General features: G+C 39.5%; 1 protein-coding gene across 1 annotated transcript; it reads left to right on the top strand.

The window, feature by feature from the left end:
- Positions 1 to 5,097: 5,097 nt before the first annotated feature.
- Positions 5,098 to 22,257, top strand: EED (embryonic ectoderm development). Its single transcript, XM_002189501.6, has 12 exons — positions 5,098 to 5,277; positions 8,074 to 8,226; positions 13,452 to 13,544; positions 14,497 to 14,562; positions 15,265 to 15,390; positions 15,509 to 15,590; positions 17,162 to 17,253; positions 18,121 to 18,254; positions 19,337 to 19,442; positions 20,215 to 20,373; positions 20,814 to 20,887; positions 21,928 to 22,257. Exons 1-12 carry the CDS (start codon positions 5,158 to 5,160, stop codon positions 22,052 to 22,054), a joined length of 1,332 nt encoding a protein of 443 aa, XP_002189537.4. The 5' UTR covers positions 5,098 to 5,157; the 3' UTR covers positions 22,055 to 22,257.
- Positions 22,258 to 23,598: the final 1,341 nt, after the last annotated feature.

Raw genomic sequence — 23,598 nt, 5'->3', positions numbered from 1 at the left:
AAGATCACTTTAAACTAGGCTAAAGGCTCTGTTCACATGAGCTGTGGGTCCATGAGGATTTATTTGGTGACAGTACTGGCTTAAGTAATTCTGGCTTTTTTTCCTGCCACCTCCCTCTCTTCCCACCAATTGTTCTTGCGCCACTCCCTGCAGTGACAACAGAGCTGTTTGTGTACTACTTTGTGAACAAACAAGGGAACTGATCTAATACAACAAAATAGAGATGTGCTTCTTGTTTTCTTCTGCCAGTTCACTTGACTTGTGTGATTCTTTACACAGCTATGTAAATCACTCCTTGGCAGAGGATAGGAGGGCAGGTGGAAGCAGGGGAAATTAGGTGGATGGAGTGGGATTGGACTGGCTGAGCCACGCTGTTGCTGATCATGAAGGCACAGACTGAGATGATACTTTACTGACACAAAACTGCATGTTGCCCCTCTGCCATCACGGCAGCAGAGCTGTTAGAGCAGCATAGAGAATCCTACACCTTAGGTCAAACCTTTTCAACACTGAAGATAAACCATGAACTGAAGTGGCACACAGGCAGATTTCAGGACATTGCTGAGCTGCAGCTTACCACTACCATTGGGATGAGATCTTTCACTCCTGGCTGCAGCTTCCTTTCTGGTGGTCATCAGAGAATTTGCATTTGTCTGTTTTTGCCCATTAAGACAAAGGATCAAGACATAAAGACAAAGGATCAAGTTACTTCATGCTTGATCAATTTTCTTCTGGGTTAGTGAGCTGAACTTGCTCATTGAGAGTGTTTTGAAAAGCAAAGCCCAAGGAAGAGCAGTGGTGGAAAACCAGAATTAGGAACATGAAGAAGATTTGGAAAGGGGGGTGGGTGAAATATCCTTCCTTCAGTACCACTGAGCTGTCAGATCAACTCAGCTGTCTTGTCTTCTGATTCAGACACATCTTCCATTTTTATGCAGGTTTTTAGCTCTAGCAGATGGATAACGTGTGTAAGCTTTATCCATATCATCTTGAACTCCTGCAGCAAGATTTAAATGTGTGAGCTGTTCCTTGCTTTCAGAGTATGAGTCAGCCAAAGGTTTGACCCATTAATCTTTCAAATGTGAGAGGGGGGGAAAAGACTGCAGCCTTTTCTGGCTGTTGCAGTCCAGTTACACAAAAGGGATGCTACGGTTTTTCATGCACATGCTTTTCCAGTTGGTTTTTAATGTAGCTGTTTTCATAGGCAAAAACTATGTTAGCAGTCAGACTTAAAAACTGAACCGGTGTTTTGAAAATCCAGCCATGTTTTCAGACTCTTAATAAAAATACCAGTAAAACAGCCTCTGTAATTGGGGATGGACTGACAGGGCTATTGACAATACATGGAGCAGAACAGAGTCCACCTCAGTTGCCATGGCTATGTTTTCCTGACAAACCCACAATTTTAAAAATTACTTTTATCCAGTTAATTCAGTAGTTCTCATCCATAGACACAGAAAAAACAATTAGTAACAATACTAAGAAACACTTTTTATAGAACAGATCCTGGTATCAGGTAATTTAGCTGTGGGACTATCTCGGCACAGAGGTAAAATACTATGCCACCTAAGGCAGCATAGTACTGGGGCACCACACAGGCCAGGGCCCTTTTGTTAATGAAGGAGCTCTAAAGAGCCAGACTTAGATGCTTCACTGAGTAACAGGAGAGGCTGGAAGAAAACAGGTATTGCCTGGGCAAAATACCTCTCCATGCTCCCTGTGTCAGTGGGAACAAGAAGCTTGTTATCCAGGACTCTACTCTTTGATGTCTGCCCACTAGCTCATTATTTCTTATATCCTCCATTCCCAGCACAGCACAGTCCCTTCATCTTTAAGATGGCAAAATTAAGGGCTACCCACACAGTTAGAAACCCTGAGCTAATTCTATGACTCTATGCCACTATCACTTACATTCTTTCTTACATATCGTCTACTGCCTACTCTTGGAGACAAAAGTTCTCAGCCACCAGGAACAGCTGATTGCCAAAATCACCACTAGAAGAAGGCAGAAGGTATGTGGACTACCTGAAGCAAATCAAGGAAGAAAGATGCCAGGGGAGATGTCTTGCTGGACCTGCCACAAACAAAAGTGAGCTGGTCAAAGATGAGGCTGCAGCAAACACAAGATTGTAGAGCCGAAAATCTTGAGAGAAATTAGCAGCGCAAGTATTAGAATCACAACCTTGGACTTCAGGAAAGTAGATTTTGGCCTACTTGGGAATCTTTTTGGCAGGATCCAATTGCTATGGGGCTCAGGACAGATGGTTGATCTTCAAGGAGAAACTCCTCTAAGAAATTAAAGAGCAGTCCATTCCAATGTGCAGAAAACCAAGCAAGCAAGGCAGGAGACCAGCGGGGATATATTAGGGATTTCCAGCTGAGCTCCAACACGACAAGGAAGTGTATAGAAAGTGGAAGCACAGATGGACTGCCCAAGAAGAATACAGAGACATTGCTTCAGTGTGTAGGGCTGGTGTTAGGAAAGCCAAAGCTCAAGTGGGAGATGAAACCAGACAGAGAGGGGAAAGTTGCCAGGAAAGGCCTCTATAGGTACAGTGGCAGCAAAAGGAAGGCTGAGGAACATATGGATCTGCTGCACCATGGAGCAGGGGCAGACACAGTCACAAAGGACATGGAAAATGCAAAGGACACAAATTGAAGCCTGTGAATTTCTGATTAATTACAACTTTAAAAAATGATTACCATGAGGGTAATTAAACACTGAACACAGAAAATCACAGTGGTTGCAAAATATCTTGTGTTGAAGGAATTCATAACTGGACTCAGTTAGGCCTTGAGGAACTGGCTTTAACCAGCCCTACTTTGAGCAGGGGTTAGAGATGATGAGCTTTGGAGGTTTCTTCCAACCTCCAGGATCCCATGATTCTGTGAAGAAGCTTACCTGGTAGAAAATGAATGAAAAGTGTGAGATTGATTTACTTTCAACCCATATATATATAAAAGTATTTCAATGTCCCTGAATGATCCAGAAATATTGTGGTATGTATTAAAAAAAACAACAATCCAAAACCAGACTATCTATTAAGACCCCATGTCTTCGATGCATTGCAGTTTTTTTGACATTTGTTATTGCAATCCTGTGAGAACCTATATTTGGCAGAGTCTTTCCATTTATATTAAATCCAGCCTTCCAAGTACCCACCATCTGTTTTTAAGTACCATTAAATCACTACTTAAAACTGACTGCAGATTTAAAAAAAAAAATATTGTTCTCCTGTTTTCCTCTACATACTATATCAAGGGCCCTATTACTTCTTAGTTAATATGTGTATTGTATTTATGTTGCAGTATTATACTAATTAAACAAATAATGAACTATAATATATTTTTTCCTAGTACCCCTCTGGGATACAAGAAGTGCTTCTCCCATAGCACTGTTGAGAAACTGAGGCAGAGAAAAGCATGGAGGCTATCCAAAAACAATCTCAGCAGAGCACAAATTGAAAGAAATTCCCTGAACTTTCAAGCTTGTGTTTAACCACACAACAAATTCTTTAAACAGAAGCTAGATAAAATGTACTATGACATTTGGAAACTGGGCTCTCCTGGTACACCAGTCTTTCATGTCTTTCAAGAAAGTGAAAAAAAAGCAAGTGGTTTAGACTAAAAAGTGTCTACAGAGGGAAGCAGAGCTATCACCTCGAGGAGGAAGCTCCCCAGCACCTACAAGATAGGAGAAGGCACAGACCTGCCAGGACAAAGCTGTTTATAAGGGAGATGAACTGATTGATTCTGGGAGTGGGTGAGGAACCTTGCTGCATGCTGGCCATGAAGCACAGGCTAGCTGAGGCTTCCACTTTCCTCATGAGCTGGTGAAATGTGGTGGACTTGAATGTGCAGCTCAGCTGGCATGCCTGGAGATGTCAGCTGACAGCTGCAGGACAAAGGGGAGCACTCTTGTCCCCAGTAGCTCAAGGGCTACAGGGAGAAGTTACAAATTCTCTCTGCTGAAAACTTTGTGCACATAACTTTGTACCTGCCCTTCTTTCAACAAATCTGCAGCACAGTCGTGATTTAGCCTTAATTACAAGACACCAGTCTAAAAAATCCTGCTGTATTTTAGAAACAAACCTGTATATTTTCCCACAAACACTTCTAACAAAACCTCAATCTTACAGCACAGACCTACACAGGGTTTTTACCTGTAAACTACCACATTTTGCTATATGTTGTGCAATGCCTCATTGGAGCCTACAGTCCTGCAGAACTGTTTATTGCTAAAAACACTATAGTACACACACCATTTGAAGTATATCTCTTCCTCTTTATCTCTGAAGTACCTGCGAGATTAAATTTTATATACAAGGCACGGCTCACTTCTGTCACTGCTCTCAAAGCTTTTTTTGAGACTGGAATGTTTCCCTCAGGGAGAAAAGACTTGTTTCTGCCTCTGCAAGTATAGCAGATAAGATGATGTGCCTGTGGGCAGATTACTTTCCCCCTTTGTTAGAAGTTGTGGGGATTTTGTTTTTTGTTCGTAATTATTATGACTCTGGGACCTGTGGTTTGCGAATAGATAAATGAACAAACATAAACCTGCAAGTAAAGTTATTTAATTTATAGCTGCAGAAGGAGCTTGCCGCAGAGTACAGAAGTAGGAAGCAGAGAAGAGCCTTTCTCTCTTATCCAGAAACACTATTCGCAGGCTGAAGGACTTTTGCGGAGTAAGAGAACACAAAAAAAACAAACAAACAAACAAACAAAACCCCAAAAAAAACCCCAAACAAACAAACAAAACCACAAAACACGACCCAACAGACCCTTTGGGTACAAGAAAAGTTGTTCAGAGCGGCAGAGCGGTCGGTAACACCCGCGGCACAAGGGGCTGTTTGTTCTCCATCACACGCGTGCTCGGGCTACAGGCAGCGCCGGGCAAGCGCCACCACGCTGTAACCACGCGGGCTCGTTCTCGGCTCAGCCCCCCAAGACGAGCGGGGTCCCTGCGGCCCGCTGAGCCCCGCAGGCGGCGGCGGGGCGCTTTTCCAGCGGCGGGAAAGGCGCTTTTCCAGCGGCAGGGCGCTTTCCCAGCGGCGGGAACGGCGCTGCCCGGGCAGCGCGGCCGCTTTACGGCACAGCCGTTCGAACCTCCCCGTCCGCACTTTGCGGCTGCGTGGCGGTGGGTGGGGGGCGGGGAAGATGTCTGAGCGGGGAGAAGCCCCGGCGGCGGCGGCACCGGCGGGAGAAATGCCGGCGAAGAAGCAGAAGCTGAGCAGCGACGAGAACAGTAACCCCGGGGACATGTCCGGCGACGAGAACGTGAGGCCGGGCGGGGGGCTGGCGCGGTGGGAGCGCGCGCGCGCAGCGGGCGCGGGGCCTCGCGGCGGGGGCGCGCGGGAGCGCGGGGGGAGGAGGAGGAGGAGGAGGAGGGGCCGCCTCCCCCCCCCGGGTCCGTCGTGAGGGGACATCGCCCTCTGGGACCCCCCGGGTGGCTCCCGGACGGGGGAGGGCGTGAGGGAGGAGAGGGAGAAGGGGGTCTCGGCCCAGCCGTCCCGGCTCGGTGGCCGCCGGAGGGAGGCCCCGGTGGGAGAGACCGGGCAGGGTCTGGGGGAGAGGCGCCCGCTTTGCTTCCACGTGGGTGAAAGTGGATTTGCGGCCCAAGCTGTGAGCGGGCGCTGTCTCGAACTCTGCTTCCAAACGTCAGACTCTTTTTAAAAATTTTCCCTGCAAATCAGCAGCATCTTTCTTGCAGTTTTGTATCGTGTGTCTTCACTGTCACGTTGTAGAGTAACATGCAACACAAGTTTATGTGTGCAGCCTTTTGGTGAATGAAAAGTAGGAGATGGTGCTCATAAACTACTGTCAGCAGAAGGCAGCAGGGATGGCGTCTATAATCTCTAAGTTAGGTGAAATTCTAGTGTTCAGAGCAAAGGTCATGTGATTGATGTAGAATAACTTTATACCTGAAAGGTAAACTTAATCTAAGGTATCGACCAGTCACTTCATGTAGTTACTGGTGTGGAGAGGGGTTGTGTAGTTACTCTGTGTGTGTTTTATAATGTGTAGAAGTTTCTTTTCTGCGCTTATCCAGCTAGTGAGGGATCTGGACCACATCCTCCACAACGTTTGGAAGTGGTGCTTGTGAGGTGACAGGCAAGTTTGAGATGTTCCACACCGCTGCTCTTGGTTTTTTTTTCATAGCTTAGCAGAATTTGTGGATCCAAATGTAAATGTAATTTGGTGACAGATGTTCAGACTTAATTTGTTGTCAGTTGTAGGCTATCATTGAGTGTGGAATAGGTTGCCCCATCCCTGGAGGTGTTTAAGGCCAGGCTGGATGTGGCTCTACACAGCTTGGTCTAGTGAAAGGTATCCCTGCCTATGGCAGTGGGCCGGACTAGATGATCTTTAAGGTCCCTTCCAACAGAAATCACTCTGATTATGTGATTCTCTGATGTGGGTTGCCTCAGTGGTGAAGGGATTCTTTTTCCAAGAGTTTGTTGCTGGACTCCACAACTCCTGCAAGATGGGGGATTCGGTTTAAAAGTTGACATAATTGTGTTGATGTGGAGAAAGGGTGTGTTTTGCTCCACAGGCGTCCCGTATGCAGGTTTGTTGGTTATGTGGTAGTTGCAGATACGTGGTATAGCTGCGCCACACCAGCTGCCTGGTGTTCTCACGTTGGTGGTATCTGTCTAGTCCAGAGAAAACTTCAGTCTTGTCAAGTACTAAAATTCTGACATGTGCACCTGGGAGATGAGAATTGGGCAAGCTCTGATTTTTTTTTTTAGGGTAAAGGAGAAGAAACAGGAAAACTTAAAAATTGTTAAATTTGGTTATGAATTTTAGTGGAGGGTTGGCTCTTTTAGGGGTCCAATGTGAAGGGAATTACTCCAGATTTGGGCAGTACACTTACGGGCTTTTGTGGTATCTTTCCTCCTTTTGTCCTCTGATTGTCCTGTTTTTCAGAGTTGTTGGGCAAACGAAGGCTAGTACACCTCTTCAGGCTCCTGATATACAGACATGAAACTGGGACAGAGAATGAATGCTTGTTGGGAATTGGTGTATTAATGTTTATAGTTGACCTCATTCCATATTCCTAGTGGAGTTCCTAGTGCAGCTTTGTGAATCTCCTACAGTGACAGGCTGTTGTCTGCCCCTCTCTCCCTTAGTTCAGCTCTAGAAATTACTTAGCCTAGGATGAGATGTTTTCCCCCCACTAGTCTGATGGAAAGTGAACTGACTATCTTGCCAGAAAAAATGGGAAAAGTTGATTTTTAACAAGCTGAACATACTCATTTGGAAACACAGGGTTGGCAGGTACAATGCAGGTGAAGGTACTGTGCTCTGCGACAGGTGATACAGGGAAATGTTCTTTTAAACAGTGCCCTGCAATCAGACCACACAGGAAATTGTAGTTTCTGCTGATTATCCAAAGCCAATTTAAAATCTCTCAGCAGCTAGATGGGGTATTTTGTGTATCCCTTTAAATTTTCACTCTTCTTATCTTACAGTAATGGTTGGAGGGCCAGTTGGATTAGTTAACTGATCAGAATTTAGCTTTTAGTGGAAACAAGTGAGTATCTGTGGGATGGAGCAGGAGGGAGAGGAGGAATTTTGTCTTCTGATGTTGATGCTGCCCCGCTGCAGAACCATGCTGTGAGTGGTGCTGCTGAGGGTGCACAGAAGCCTCAGAATGGCTCGGTTCTTGGTAAGGTCAAGCCTCATGTTTTTAAAAAAACAACTATTCTTCAGTTTTTCAGAAGTACTAATTTCATCTGGATCAAAGATGTTTTCTAGGGTAAGCAGCTGCTTTATCTCTAGACATTTTCTTAAGAGCAGCTACCAGTATTCCGAAGAAACGTCACTAGATCACAGTTCATATCTCTCCCTCATGATTAGTTCTCATGTGATTCATGTTCTGTTTCTAGAGAGGAATGCTATTATGCTGGCATTAGATTTAAATACATGAATCTAAATAACACCAAGGCCTGAGAGATCTGTTCTTATGAATGACAAGAAGAAGTGAAAAGGCCAAGTGCTGCAAGATTAGTTGAATTTATGCAGCAATTATGATCTCTTTGTGACAGTCTATATAATTTTGGATGTTTTCAGGATGATGCTGTTAGTATTGAAAGTGGTACTAACACCGAACGCCCTGATACGCCAACAAACACTCCTAATGCACCAGGAAGAAAAAGCTGGGGGAAAGGAAAATGGAAGTCGAAGAAGTGCAAATATTCCTTCAAATGTGTAAATAGTCTAAAGGTAGGTATGCATGAGCTTTAGGGAATGCTTGGGCATCACTTACTGGTAGCAGTGTTAATGTTGGCTGTGAGACAGCGTCAAGCTAGAGACTTTTAAATATCTTTAAGCACTTATGTTCCCTGCTGATTTGAAGCAGGTACCTTTCTTTCTTGGAATAGCCAAAGTTTTGAAGAAAAAAGATACTGAGAAATAGGAAACAGTAGGTAGTGCTGCAATTAACCTTGTTTTTGTACAGTTTGCGAAGTTTTGTGTGATGCTATGATTATATATTTCATTGAAGCTGTAGATGATAAATATAAAAAGTTGGATAAACAAATTGAACTAGAACAAAACCTGTGACAACTCCATGCAAAACACAGAACCTGCTCAGATTTCTCTGTGTTGATAAAAAACCCAAACAAATCAACCCAACAATCTTAGAGTAGCTTTTTCCTCACACTTAACCAGATTATGTATTTTCTGTGCTCTGGCAGTATCATAGCTACTGTGTAGTGCAATTTGGTTAATTTATTGTGAGTGTTGGGATCATGTGTTAGCACCTGATTCAGGCAGTATGTATCTTCCTGTGTAACACCTGATGGTTTTAAGATATGTGGATTGATGGTCTTTACTCCCTGTTCTGCTCTTTTAGCATAGTGCTGTTTTCTTTCGCACTGGTGACAGACTATGGTGGACTGAATGAGTTTTCTCATTCATGGCTATTTTACTCTGTCAGGATATTCTTATTTTTCTAATTCCTCAGCCTCATGTGGGATATTTATGTGGCAAGATGGGAGTTATGACAAACTCTGTGAGGATCTGTGTAGCTCAGCAGTGGATATTTTCTGCAGAATTGCTCTTAAGAGTATTTTTTCATTCCCCTATGCTTAACTGGGGAGCTGCGGTGATGTGGCTCCCTTTCTGAGCTTTGTCTTCAGGCTGCCGTAGTGAAACACTGGGGTACTTGAGTGGGAGGGGATGAAAGGTTTGGAGCGTGGAAACCTTCTAAATGAGCTTTGCCACTGGAGAAATTGTGATACAAAGTTACACTGACAAAAGTATCTGGGAAACAAATTGATCTTATTGTGTTCTTGAAGTATAAAAATTGCCTCCAGACCTTTGAGGGTGTAGGAGGAAGGGAAGTTATTTCGTTTCACCAAGGTAGGCAGCAGTTCCTGTGATTCGCGTGAATCGCCCCCACGGATGGTGCTATTTGTGGCTACAAGTCGTACTTCAAACACAGACATGGGCCTTTGGACACCCAAACTTTTAACAAGTTCTGAGCTTTGTTACTCATACTTGTTTTCTGTCTGCAGACAAAGAGGGTTAGTACTTCCCAGTTGTCTTCTGGGGAAACAAAACATTCCCTCACCCCAGTGTCAATCCAGACCCCACTGTAGGGTGATCCAAAAGACCAAGCTGTGAAACTAAGCAATCCCCGACTTCCTTGGATTTGGATCAGGGTCTGTGAACAGATTCCTGTGCAAGTGGAATCAAGCTGTGAGGGAGTAAATGTAGCATTTCAACTAAGTGGGGTATTTTTATTAGCTTTTCTTCCCATTTCTCTTTGGTCTGAAATTAATGGTAATAATAAGAGATGTGCATGTTAAGACGAAGACCTGAGTAGCAGCCAAATTTGGTTATTTACTTCATGATTGAGGAAGCCTCTTTTCTTTTCCTTTTCCCAGTCTTCCATACTAACTTTGCAGATACTCTGGAGAAAACTGTAATGATTGAATGTTTTTTATGGGTTTAGAAAGACACTTGTGACTCTTTGAGTACTGTGTCATATATCTCCTAGTTTATATGTTTTTGAACTATGCTGTAAGATGCAGGTATTGAAGTTAATGAAGGATCTACATGATTTAAAGATCATAGAAGTTAATGGTTTGGTTTTCCCCTCTTATTTTGTTTTTTAGTTTTTTCCTTGGGGAAACAAATATGGCCATTACTGTCTACTTTGAGTGTTAAATGGTTATGACTCAGCCTGAAAAGCTCAGTGCTTGCTAAATACGCATTTTAAACACTACTTTGGGAGTTATTTTGAATGAAATTTAAGCATCAGGAAAACAAAAATACAACTTGGAAAATGTCAGGAAATAAAAAAACCTGCCTTTATTCTTTGTGGAATAGTACGTTACTTATAAGATGTACTGAAAAATCTTTGCTTACTGTGGGCTGAATGGAAATAGGGTTTATAAATGAGCATATACAGCTAGCACTGTTGCATATCCTCATATATCCATATATATTTTGCTGATAAGTCTTTTGGCAGAAAACGGTGTATATTTTGCTTTGTTGTGCTCCCTTTAAAGCAATGCAATTATTTTCCCTACCTTTTACTTCTGCTTAAGGTGTGTGATTAAGATGTAAGCAGCTTGGTGTTGTCTCAACTTCTACTTGCTGTCCCCTGACCTAGGAACCAGCATCCAATACCACGCAGAATTCTAGCTGGTTGGTGTGTAATGGAAACTAAATGTAGCTAAACCCGCTGCCCACAATGGCTTACTTCCACTTCTGGGAACTGGAAATGCATGTGTGGGTTGTTGGTTCCCCACTGGCATTGTGGGTGACAAAGATTTGAAGGCATTCATGCAGGTGATTATTTTTGCCATCATAATGACTTCACTGTCTAAAACCAGGTGTGATCTTACTTTTGATTGAATCCAAGTTGGTGTTGAGTGAGTAAGGCTGGAACTCACCATTGATTGTTTATTTATTTGCTTTTGTAGCAGTAGGTCTGTTTTCTTCTCTGCCTTCTTTCTCTAGTACCCAAAAAAGCTGGGTGCTTTGAATTTCATGCCCTTTATTCATAGCAGGGACAAGATGGCATTTCACAATTTTACTTTTGGACGGGTATCTGGGTCACTTCTGTCTGTTCAAACCAGTGTCAGATTTGTGTCATATACTTGGCGTCTGAGCATAACCATCATGTACGACACCTAGAATACAATGTTTTGGAAAACCTCCTTCATTGTTTAGCATTTGGGACAAAAATTAGAGCAGACAAGTATTTTCAAAATAGCTATGTGCTGTCTGACCACTGGGTATGTTGGGAGTTTAAATAGGAGCAGAACTTCTGCAGATACCCTGGTATCTTCCTGCAAGAGCCTCTGCCTGGCTGCTTCATCCATCAAACAGCAGCAAAACTGCAATATATACAGTCAGGCTCCTGGAGATTGTAGCACTTGGTGTGAGAAATGTAGTGTGGGTGAAGTAAGTAGACTAAAGACATTTGTCTTGCAGAGTAATTTTTTCCAGGGAAATAGGTTTTCTTTGAAAAAGCTTGCAAAATGCTTTAGGTATGTACTCAAATATAAAAATATGGAAACAGTATAGCACTCTGTTGTATATCTCTACTTATTACCTTAGTCTGGGTCCTACCTAAAAAATCAGGAATTTATTGCTACTTATTCTGGAAAAATATCCTCTTTTGAGGGTGAAAAACATACTGCTTTTCACTTTCCATATTTTGTTAAATTTATCAGAAATAGGACATATAACAGAGAACAAGGTTGTTCCAGAAAAACAAATAGAAAACCTTTATTATCTCTGTAATAAAGCAGTGAGAACCCATGCATTGTACCTATATTATCTTCATGTGATATGTTAGAAACACTCACTATTCAGCAGCAGGAACTCCTTCAATCAGAAATTTGAAATCAAGTTATTATTGGTGGAAAAACTTTATTAAGCATTTTCAATTTGATCTCTTAGCCATTTTCTTCAAACAAGACTTGAATACACTCAAAATTTGAGGCTACCAAGTCAAATTAATAAATTCATTGCTAAAAAGTAAAATTAATAAATGCATTGCACATAAAAAATCATGGCCATGTGTATGCAATTTTATGGCTTATAGTTTTCCTCATTCTTCATTTCTAGTTCAACTGTAATACTTTACAGATACAGAATAACTGTTTTTTCCTTTTGTCCTGGGATTACTAAGAACCCTGCTACTTTTTCCTTTCTTAATATCCTATACCTCTCATCTCATAAAGCCATTAGTTTGTGTTTTTGTGTTATGATGACTAATACTTTGAGTTAAGCTTTGAACAATTCTTTTTAATCTCTATTGAGCTTTGAAAGTTGTTACCTCTCTTAAGAATTGCAGGAGGGCCTTCATCTCTGAAAGATTTTCTGGTGTCTGTTTCTAGCTCTTCTAGTTATTTCTGTTCGTAACAGATACTACCTTTCTCAGTAAATAATGCTATTTACAATTTTTTCCGGACTTCCTTTGCTTTTCTTTTTCTGAGGAGTGTTAGACTCCCTACTCACACCCCCTCCTCGAATTTATTCTTTGGTTTTGGATAGGCCAAAGCTGCCAGGGCTGGTACTTCTCGTGTTGTCTCTGAAGTGCTGCCATTTGAAGGCTGCCGAACAGCCATCATGAGACACTTCCTTCCTGCCTGCACTGTCCCAGACAGTCCCCTGTGGGGAGGCACTTTAATGAACATTATTCTTGCTGAAAACATCCTGTCAGAACAGGCCAAAATACTGTTATCAATTATTAACAAGCACCACCATATTCATCACAATTCATAAACATACCTCCTTTTTTTTTTTTCTCTCAAGTGGTTGTAAGTTGTATAAAAATAATACTTGGCATTTCTCTGGTAACTGTTTGTAAAGGCGATCTGAAAACATTTTGTAGACATGAACTTTGTAACAGTATTGTGACACACTTGAGAGAATTCCTTGTGTCTGTGACGAAAGTTACAAGACTTGACTGTAATGCAATAGTTAAATGTGGCCCTTCTCCATCCTTATATCAATATAATTCTTCTTTTTCCTAGTAATTCTTCCCTGTGAAGTTGCAAATCCTTGTGTATAAGTAATTAGGATAGAAAATGTGTATAGATATGACCTTAGATGCAGAGGTTGCCTTATTGAAACTTGTAAAACAAAATACTAGAGCTGCAAATACAACTTGGGAGTTCTGCCAGCTTCTAAACATAACTGAGACAACATTTCTTTCCATTTATTTTTTGAAAGGCTGGTGGGGAAAGAAAAGGGAGGGGTGTGTTTTTCAGAATATTCCTTTAACCTCCCTTTAAGACAGCCAAGTTAAAATGTGGTGTTACAAAATTATGACTGTTAACTGTTCACTGTCTAAAATTATACTGGCTGTGAACCCATTAGTTTGAGGAGGGAAACTTGTCAATGAGACTGTCGAATTTCACAGCAATGATATGCCTATGGGTTTTGTTGGGTTTTTTATCTCTAAACTTACTTTACACGTACAGGAGGACCATGGCCAGCCTCTGTTTGGAGTCCAGTTTAACTGGCACAGTAAAGAAGGTGATCCTCTTGTTTTTGCCACTGTAGGCAGCAACAGAGTGAGTAATCTGTTTTTCATCATACACCCTTCTGTGTGGTTCTGCATACATTCCTGTTTTCAAGCAATCCCTTTACCTGTGTTTGGTATGGACATGCAATACTTAATATAAACAGATGGATTTCTAAGATATGTAGCATCTGTTATCTGGGAGAGCTGCATCCTTTGGATTGTTCTATGAAGTCATATTAGCTATTTGGTAATTAAGCTACGTAGTAAAGGAAAAAGTCCTACAGTAATATGCATAGGGGATAAGGAAGAGGTTCATAAACGTATCTTCTCAATAAAATTACTCTTCATAAATATTATTTTCTAAAGGTCATGTATTCATATATACAGGATGAGAACTGTCTGCAACAGTGGCTGGCTGATGCCAGCCAGCTCAGTAGCTAAATTAATGGCCTGTGTGGAGTGAATTTATAGATTTCCTCTGAACAATGTTCAGTGTCATTTCAGTCTTGAAATTAACCCCTGAGAAGTGTGTTTTACGCAAGTGTTTTGAATAAATAAGAAGTGTTTCATTTCTAGGTTTGTTCTGCCTGGCAAGTCACCAGAAACACTGAAATAAATTTAAGCAAGGTTTCATTGAGTTGTTAAACTAAGTTTAAGCAAGGTATCAATGACTCACTACAAGACCAAGTTATGTTAGAGATAACTGCAGTAATTAATTCCAACAAGGCTTTATCTTATTAGGGCAATTCAAATAATGGACTTTAATATCTAGGAAGGACAGCTGACAAGTCCTGGAATGATGGTTTACAGAAGCTGCTGTGGGCATTCTTTTATCAAACCATTTCTACCTGGTAAACAAATGGATGATGGATGAAATCTAAACCATAGAGGCACTCTACCTCTCCCCATCAGGCAGTCAATAAGTGGATGCATGTGATTTCCTTTTGAAATGTCACAGCTAAGCAGCAGTCTCTCTCACTTACTTATTTTTTTCCCTCCAGGTTACTTTATATGAATGTCATTCCCAAGGAGAAATCCGTCTGTTGCAGTCTTACGTGGATGCTGATGTATCCTTTTAGGTTAAATACCCACATGTTTGCTTCTCCTTTATGAAAAATCAAGAAGCTTTGTAGGAAAAAGCATGGAAATGTTTTGTCTGTGATTTAATACTTTACTCATGTGGTGCATTCTTTATGTTAGGTCCAAGTCTTGCCTCTTTCCCACATCCTAGAATCCCTCCTGCTGAAAAAATGTTAAAAACGCAGACTCAGGGACCTGACTGTATTAAAATACTTGAAAACTGATTCTCCATCAGTTTAATCTTCCCAACACTAATATTTGTATAATGTTTCCCTGCTTTACAGTGGTCTCAGTTTCCCTGTGAATTTGAACTGGGTTTAAAGACTAAGAATTGTGTTTCATGATCTGAAGCATTAATAATTTTTGTTGATCGTTTGCAATACACAAGTCATTAACTTGTGAACTTGGTTGTGATTCATTATTCCCGATCAAAGGTGATGCCATGAAAGAGAAGGTGTTCCTTTTACGTTATGGAACAGAAGTGAGGAAATCAACATCTGTAGAAAAGGTGATGTTGCTGGTATTTGCAGGTGTATAATTAAATGTGTGTATTTTTATTATGGGCTCCAGCAGAAACTCCTGGGCACTTGGAGAAAATAGCAACAGGTTTATTTAAAATAAAATGTTGTTTTAAAAAAGAAAAAAAAATGTCCTGCTTATTCTATGATCCTTAACTTGAGGCATTGTAGGCAGATGAAAATTTCTATACCTGTGCATGGACATATGACAGCAATACAAGCCATCCTCTTCTGGCTGTGGCAGGATCCAGGGGTATTATTAGGATAATTAATCCCATTACAATGCAGTGCATAAAGGTGAGTGTTCAAAACTTTGAGATACAGCTTGTGTTTCAGTAAGGCACGACACCTTTTTCTTCTAAGTACATGTAAACGTGAGGGGAAATGGTAACTTGGTCTCTGAATTCTATCCCAGCACTACGTGGGCCATGGAAATGCAATCAATGAACTGAAATTCCATCCAAGAGATCCAAATCTTCTTTTATCTGTAAGCAAAGGTGAGAAAAGCCCTCTTTTTTTTGTATAAATGAGGATACTTTGGATTGGACTTTGGTCTTGAATATGACCAAAAACCTTCATGATTTTTTTTTTTTTTTTTTAATGAATGGCACTGAACTTTGAAAGTTCACTTTGAAAGTTGAGAGCAAATTATGCTTTTACATGGCTATATATTTTATACTTAGTAAATCCATGGCCTACAACCGTAACTCCAGCTATGGTGCCAAGGGATTGTGAATAGTGCTGCTTTTTAGGAAAGAAGAATCCTGAGCCTTGGGTTTGCTCTTTACTTTCTGACAGTTGAATTGAAATTTTTTCAGTTGTTGAATCACGTTGCCATCTAGTGGGGACCTCTTAACATTGCAGACAGCATTCACCATCCCGTTCATGGGGAAAAACTTGGATTGTCTGGTGCTTGGGAACTTCAATTAGACTCTGTGTAAAAAGCAATTTAGTAAAGGAAGTTTTTGGTGTAGTGTCTTATGGGCTTGTCCAGAAAGTTCGAACAGTCACAGCTTGCTGATCTTGACTGTTATGTTAAATAAGGGAATGATCTGCCACAAGATACTAGCCTGCAGGAATTTTTGAGTTGGAAACATTCACTTAAGGGGACTTTTGACTTTAGTATATTTGAACTTACCAGTGAAGCTACATGAGAACAGGAGTTGGGAAGCTCTCTAATGCTTGCAGTGGTTAAGTTGGTGCTGTAAACATCCAGTTTCTGTATATAATTTTTAGGTTCTCTTTGTAATAATGTTTTGACATCAGCCATAGTACTACAAGTTTTAATTTGCAATCTCTGGACCAGGTGCTATCGCTGAGAAGACGTGAGGCAGGAGAATATTTGGGCTGTTAGAACTGCTTGGCTGAGAGATTATTAAAAAAAGAGGAAAATATTTGGGACTGCGTGGCCACCTGTTTCCCTTCTGGGATTTTGAGTGTTGCTGTAATTCAATGCAATGTACTTGTGGAATCCAAAAGGGAAATACACTAGAGGCTCCCACTTCCAAACGGGAGATACACTAGAGGTTCTTCATTAGAAATTGTTATAACTTTCTTCAAATAAATGGATTAGTCTGATTGACTTTGGAATACATATTGTTTATGTAAACAGTTTTTCCCTTCCTGACCGACTGTGGTTCACCAAGATAATGTTCTAAAGGCTAAAGAATGGAAAATCACTGCTTTTCTGAATGCTGATATTAAAATGGCAGAAAGGAATTCTAGCATTTTTTGATACATAACATTGTTTTTATGACTGATTAAAAGCATATTTATCTGAGATCAGACTTTTCTTTGCATTTTGGATGAACTAAAGATCCAAGCGTGTTTTTGCAAGAAACTATCCTTACGGGAGGGGGTGGGCAATTATAGAATTACTTTTTACAGTAAGTTAGTTATAATAGCAATTTCAGTTAATGCAGTTCTGTTGTTTCCAAAAAAAAAAAAAGAAGAATTAAGTGCTTTTTTGATGTTGACCTAAAGACCTGTTACTCAAAGTGATTAAGCTGAATATATTATTCAAATGTGCATATAAAAAGCAGCATGTAATTCTATTTGTTCTTTATAGATCATGCATTGAGACTGTGGAACATCCAGACAGACACGCTGGTTGCAATATTTGGAGGAGTAGAAGGGCACAGGGATGAGGTGTTAAGTGCAGTAAGTGGAAGACCATGGGGCAGTGATTTAGATTTACAAAGGGTAGCAAGCAACTTTTTATCCTCCTGTGCATTGTTTAGGTATTATAGCTACTTAAAAATAACCACCTGGAAGTGCTTAAATACTGTTTTAAGGGGAGAGACAACTTTAAATGTCAGGTGGTTTGATTGATGTGGCCACTTCTTACAGACAGGATCTGTGTGTTTCAGTAGCTGGTTTACTCAGAGTGCAGCCTAGAAGTGAGCAATATAGGGCTCAGTGGCTCTAGAAAGAGTAAAAAATTTCATGATGGTCCCACTTTCGCAGTTCTTGAGTTCTCATCAAGTGAAAGCAGCATAAGCAAATAAACATGGAGAGACATGGTAGTGAAGGAAAGAAGTTTGAGTTAAATTATTTTTCAGTGGCTGTGAACAGGCACTGGTACCCAGCAAACATCAAGCAGAATAATTAAATTTTAATATGCTGTTCTTAAGAACTCTTTTCATTCCTGTTGTGTGACCTGTTGTGAAAGGTGAGGGGTGCATCTGTAAGAAACCTGACACTATTATTCACCCATGTCATAATCCTGGAATTCTGCCAGAGTTGCTCCTAGGGAACTTAGTGAAGGAGGAGAACTAGCTGTAGATTCACTGTCTGTCAGTGCTGTTGAATATGTCTCTCTTGAGACAGACTAAATATAATTACTAAGATGCTGCTCTGCTTTGCAGTGAGCTGGATTACATTCTTAGTGTTTTTCTATTTGAAATATTCAGTTTTATTGCATGCTCTGTGCATAAAATGCTGTTTTGATGGAAATGATGGAATAAAATCTGAGTTGTTATAATGCAGCCTAGGGTAGGAGTGCTCAAAATTATTTTATATACATAGGATTATGATCTTCTTGGTGAAAAAATCATGTCCTGTGGGATGGATCACTCTCTAAAACTCTGGAGAATTAATTCCAAGAGAATGATTAATGCTATCAAAGAGTCTTATGAGTACAACCCAAACAAAACCAACAGGTATGTAGTCTTCATCTCCTTGTCTGTCTTTACAGTGCGTGAATACTATCAATGGTCCAGGTTAATTCCTTTCCGTATTGGGAGTTTTTGGGTAGTGACGTGGATGTTGAGTTTCACTAGACTGTGTGTTGTCTTCTTGTTTGCTTCACTGGAATTTTATTGAATTCTGATTCAAAGTCCTGAAATTTTTATTTTTAAATATCTCAATTATTTCTTATTTGCTAGACTAGATTATTATCTTAAAGCTTGTATTTCATGCATTTCAAGATGTCAGTATCTTATCTTCATCTCATCTCATCTCAGAATTTCTAGAATGGAATCAAATATGTGTAATTAAATGTGTCAAATAATCTTATATTGAGTAGTTAATTATTGTGTATTATTTTACTTTGGGGTGGGGAAAAAAACTGTTCGCATAGTAATAACTTTAATTTTTTATTATTCTCTGGTTTGACCTCAGATATGAGTAAATTATTAAGTAAACATAGCAATTAGATACATGATAGATAAATCCTCCTTTATGAAGTTCTTCAACTTTTTGATCTTAACTTCCAGTTAAACCATTGAGAGAATTGAAGAGTCTAAAACACAGTGAACATGTTCAGCAATGAGACTAGCTGTGAAAATACTCTGGCTTTTTTTGGTAATGTTACCAAATATTAAATGATGCTTTTTAGCCTGCTTTTTTTAAAATGATGACTTTTTTTTTAAGTGTGCATTTCTATTTAACAATTTAGATGTTGCAGAAGCAACATCAGGAAGACTGAGCTTTAAGTAGTTCTTGAAGTATTTGGTGACAGGCATTGTATTCAGCATCTGAAGGAGTAGTTTTACTCAGCACTATCTCTGCACAGTCTTTTACATGGGAAACTTAGTTATTTCATTAGGAATGAGGATGAAAACAAGGACTATTACTATTAAAAAGAAAAACAAGCTGCATACAAAATCTACTTTGTTATAAAACTGTTAAAAAGTTGGGCTTGTTCTTTTAACATTGAAATATGCTAAGACTGGTTATTAAAAATTACACTTGTGCTTCTGGGTTTGTTTTTATGAACCTCACTTGGCAATTTTCTCCACAGGCCTTTTGTTTCCCAGAAAATTCACTTTCCTGACTTTTCTACAAGAGACATACATAGAAACTATGTTGACTGCGTGCGGTGGCTGGGAGACCTAATTCTTTCCAAGGTAATGCTGCAGCTTTTTCAGCTACATAACATTTATTTGCTGGTCCTGAGGGTCCTAAACCTTAGAAATTTTATTAGTGTGTGGGTCTTGGGTTAAATTATTGTCTTGTGTCAAATGGTTTTGTAGAGTGTGTTGTGAATTTTGTCACCTGTGAGGATGTGTGGGTAAGCAGCTTATACTTAAAAAGCAAAATTCTTACTATAGGTGTACTCTGCTACAAGTGAAGCGTTGCTGGCCAACCAGAATCTGCACAGAACATATGGAAAGGGAATCTTTAGATACTATTTAGTGATCCTGCTAAAGAGTGAGATGAGGGCTGCCATAATGGAGTAACTTGATTAACTTGTTGTGTCCACTAGTAACATTGGTTTGCAGATACTAAAGCAGGCTGTCCAACTGTCTTGATGTCAGCAATTAGTGGCTGCACTGTCCTGTTAGTCCAAAGGATTGGGTAAACAATCCTCAAAACAATGTAAATTTAAGCTGCTTGTGAAATTGTGTTTGAGCACATCTGGGTGACTTCATCTGAAGCAGGTGAGGGGGAGCTCCTGCAGTCCCATTACCTGGCAAAGCTGTGAGGCCATCAGGTTACCAGTGATAGACAGTGATTATTGTTGGTAATGTGCCTGTGATCTAAGAGCAGGGGTGAGATTTTTCAGCTCTGCTTTTCATAGTGTCATTGGGAAGCTGTGAGAGATTAAATGTTTGCTTATAGTTGGACTGATTCTGCAGTACAATACAGGTGATTTTTCTTTTCATTGTTTCACTCCAGTCTTGTGAAAATGCCATTGTTTGCTGGAAGCCTGGCAAGATGGAAGATGATATAGATAAAATCAAACCCAGTGAGTCAAATGTGACCATTCTTGGGAGATTTGATTATAGCCAGTGTGACATATGGTACATGAGATTTTCAATGGATTTCTGGCAAAAGGTAAGTGTCTGACTTTGCTGTATTTGAAGGTGTGTAGCTTTTCATTGATTACATGTTTATGGGCATAGGAAGGGTCTTAGTTCATGTGATGTTTGAGAAACAGAATGGTTTGCTTTAAGGGACTTTATATGAACCTGCAGGAGCTCCAGATTTTTCATTCTGGGTTCTGCCTGTGGGAAAAAATTCCACAAAATAAATACTAATTTTCCACCAGCAATAAGTTTCCTGATGTCTTCATCCCCTGTCTGCAGAGATTGATAAATTGGAAGAAAGGAGGCAAATTCTACATACTTTCTGACCCCTCCAACAAACTCATTAAGTCATTCATGTTTAATGTTCACACACAGTTTATTAGCTCTATAACCTCTATAAAATTCTGACTTCATTCTTTGAGGGAGTATTTTAAAACCTCTTTATCCACTGCTTTTTTTTTTTTTAAGATGCTTGCTCTGGGGAATCAGGTTGGCAAACTTTATGTTTGGGATTTAGAAATAGAGGATCCACATAAAGCCAAGTGAGTACTTTATTTTGTTTTTGCTAAGACAGGGAGCTGGGGTACTTTTCTTTTTCCTTTCCTGATTATAGAGAAATTCTTTACAGTACTACTTACTTTCCATTATAACTAGTAGGGAAATGAACATTGTGAGCCCCTGAATGTTAATGTTTATTATATCTCACTGATTTATAAATTATTTTATATTAATGCCAAAAGGTCCCAATTGGATTGTGCTGGCTACCATGCGTAGATATAGTAAAAGGCAATTTATTTCTCACAGACTTTTTGCTAATTGGGTGGCATTTTGCAAAGCCATTAAGAGAAGATGTGCTAGGAGGGTGTAGCACATGACCTAGGCAAGATAGGTGACAGGACTGGAGTAAAAAAGGAGAGTGTAAAGGTGAACTATGAGCACAGTGTGGAGAAAACACTGTGGCTTTCCACTTCCTCACCTGTGTTGCCAGGCAATTTCACAGCTTGTCTCTTAGATGCATATAGGTACATATGTTTGTGTGTAAACATACAAATGCAAAAAAACCCTAAACACAAAAAAAGGCCCCAAACAAACTCACTGCCAAAAAACATTGTATATAAAATGGATATACACTGTGTATATAAATACTTAATGCATTTTATTTTTATATATTCTATATATTATACATATCTTGATATATTTATATATATAATCCATGTAAATATGTATATATGAATACATTAATGTATGGAATTCCTGGAAGTGCTACAGTCTTTAATCACATGATTCTGATTTTCCTTCCTAACCCTGTGAAATAACACTGATTATGAAGTCCTAAATAATGGGATTCAATAAGCTTTCAATCTTTGTTTCAACAAAATTTGGGTGGATGAGAAACAACTGTAGCTGAAAAGGAAACTGCTTCCCAAGTCCTCATTTGGAATACAAAATACACCATGAAGGCCATAATCCTGTTACCTTCAATTCCTCCTAGGTCACATAAATAATGGATTACTGAAACAGTGCTCCATAATGTAGTAGGAAGATTTAACATTGCAGCTGAATAATTTTCTTTCCCTTCTAGGTGTACGACTCTTACTCACCCTAAATGTGTTGCTGCCATCCGACAGACCAGTTTTAGCAGGGATAGCAGTATCCTTATAGCTGTGTGTGATGATGCCAGTATCTGGCGCTGGGACAGATTACGATAAAGTACTTTTTCTTAATTCATAGAAGAAAATATATTTTCAAATTATAATATAGTCTGTTAACATGCTAGTACAGTAGATGCATTTAGTGTAGACTTTCTCGAAGGTTCGGCAGGCTGGAGCTGGACTTAGTGATGTTTACATTCTGTGTATTGTTCTGCTTGAAATTGCTGCTTTTAATAAAAAGAAGTATTTTTGTAAAGTTTTCTGAATTGTCCATATTAATTATTTCCCACAAGTTTTCACTTATGGTCTAGGAAATTTCTTTGTGTAGTGCTAACACATGAATGTACGCCAGCTTGCTAGAAATTTGGTATATTTATGCTTGCAGTTGGATTTTGTGCCTTTCAAAAAGCTAATGAAACTTTTATTCAAGGACAACACAAAGGAAAAGTTACTCTTAAGAATTTAATACAAATAATTGTTAAACAATTTCTAAAAATATTTTGAACTCATTCTTTAAGTTGTAGATTGAAATTGATTTAATTTTCAGTAATCTCAAATTGGAATTTGCTTCTCACAACATCTGTTAATGACTGGGGGGAAAAACATTACTGGCTTTGCTTTGTGGATCACATTGTTCTATTGTTTGATTTCTGTCTAGTTACTGCATTTATCTAAAAGTTAGTTTTTGGAAATATTTTTTAATTGCCTCTATTGTCAGTATTCCCAAATAGCCTCCTCAATGTTTTTACTTGAAATGAATTCTAAAATCAATCATATTTCATATATGTTTAAAATGTGTGTACAGTTAATAAAAATGAAAGGGGGAAATAGATAAGATGGCAGAAATTATTAGCAGTGATAATCTGTGTTCAAAACATTGTGTGTATTTTGTCAGCAGGTAGTTGAAATGCTCATGTCTGTGTTAAGAAAGTGGTTCAGGACATTGCTGCATAGCTGTGTGCATCTGAATGAGGAAGAAAGTAAATAACATTTATTGAGGCTGAACCATTTACATACTTTTTTTCCCATTCCCTTTCCATGCCCTTTATTTCAACACATAACGTGTTACTTGAGAAGAATGTTTTAAGTTATAATGTAAATGCAAGTACAGTGTCATTGTCAGTATAATGGTGCCTCTGTGATCAGTAGATTAAATAGTCCTGTCTGCTGCTGACTTCTTAAGTGCGTATCTGACTTCTCATCTTTCAGGATTTTGCTTTTTTCTCTTTGTTACAGTTTGTGAAGCTTGTAAATGCTCTGGTTAGGATAACTACCTGTTCAGTTGGAAGTAATATGACTAAACTAGTTTTGATTTGTGTCCTTAGGAACCTAAGAAAAATGAAGCCCAGACAAGCAGTTTTCAAATTTTAGTCTGTAATATATGATTGTTTTCCTTTTTTTTTTTTCTTTATTTATTTTTTTTTTCTTTTCCCACTTTTAAATCCTTAATCTTACTACTGGGGAAGGGCAGTAGTACCACAGGTCTGTCCAAAACTAGTGTTTAATTGAGCTGGATTTTGGACCTGTTTTTTTTGCACAAGCCAAATGCTAGTAAGGTCTTTCTGGTGAAGCAGACATGGTCATGGGCAGAACCATGTTGA

Source organism: Taeniopygia guttata, chromosome 1 (assembly GCF_048771995.1).
Source record: "Taeniopygia guttata chromosome 1, bTaeGut7.mat, whole genome shotgun sequence".
NCBI classification, from domain to species: domain Eukaryota; kingdom Metazoa; phylum Chordata; class Aves; order Passeriformes; family Estrildidae; genus Taeniopygia; species Taeniopygia guttata.
The sequence above is the reverse complement of the archived record's forward strand: the minus strand, read 5'-3'. Positions and strand labels throughout refer to the sequence as shown.

Bases quoted from the DNA above. Each gene is read 5' to 3' on its own strand.
- EED (XM_002189501.6), top strand. From the start codon at position 5,158: ATGTCTGAGCGGGGAGAAGCCCCGGCGGCGGCGGCACCGGCGGGAGAA. The intron at 5,278-8,073 runs GTGAGGCCGGGC...GGATGTTTTCAG, and splicing joins ACATGTCCGGCGACGAGAAC to GATGATGCTGTTAGTATTGA. The intron at 13,545-14,496 runs GTGAGTAATCTG...TTTTCCCTCCAG, and splicing joins CCACTGTAGGCAGCAACAGA to GTTACTTTATATGAATGTCA.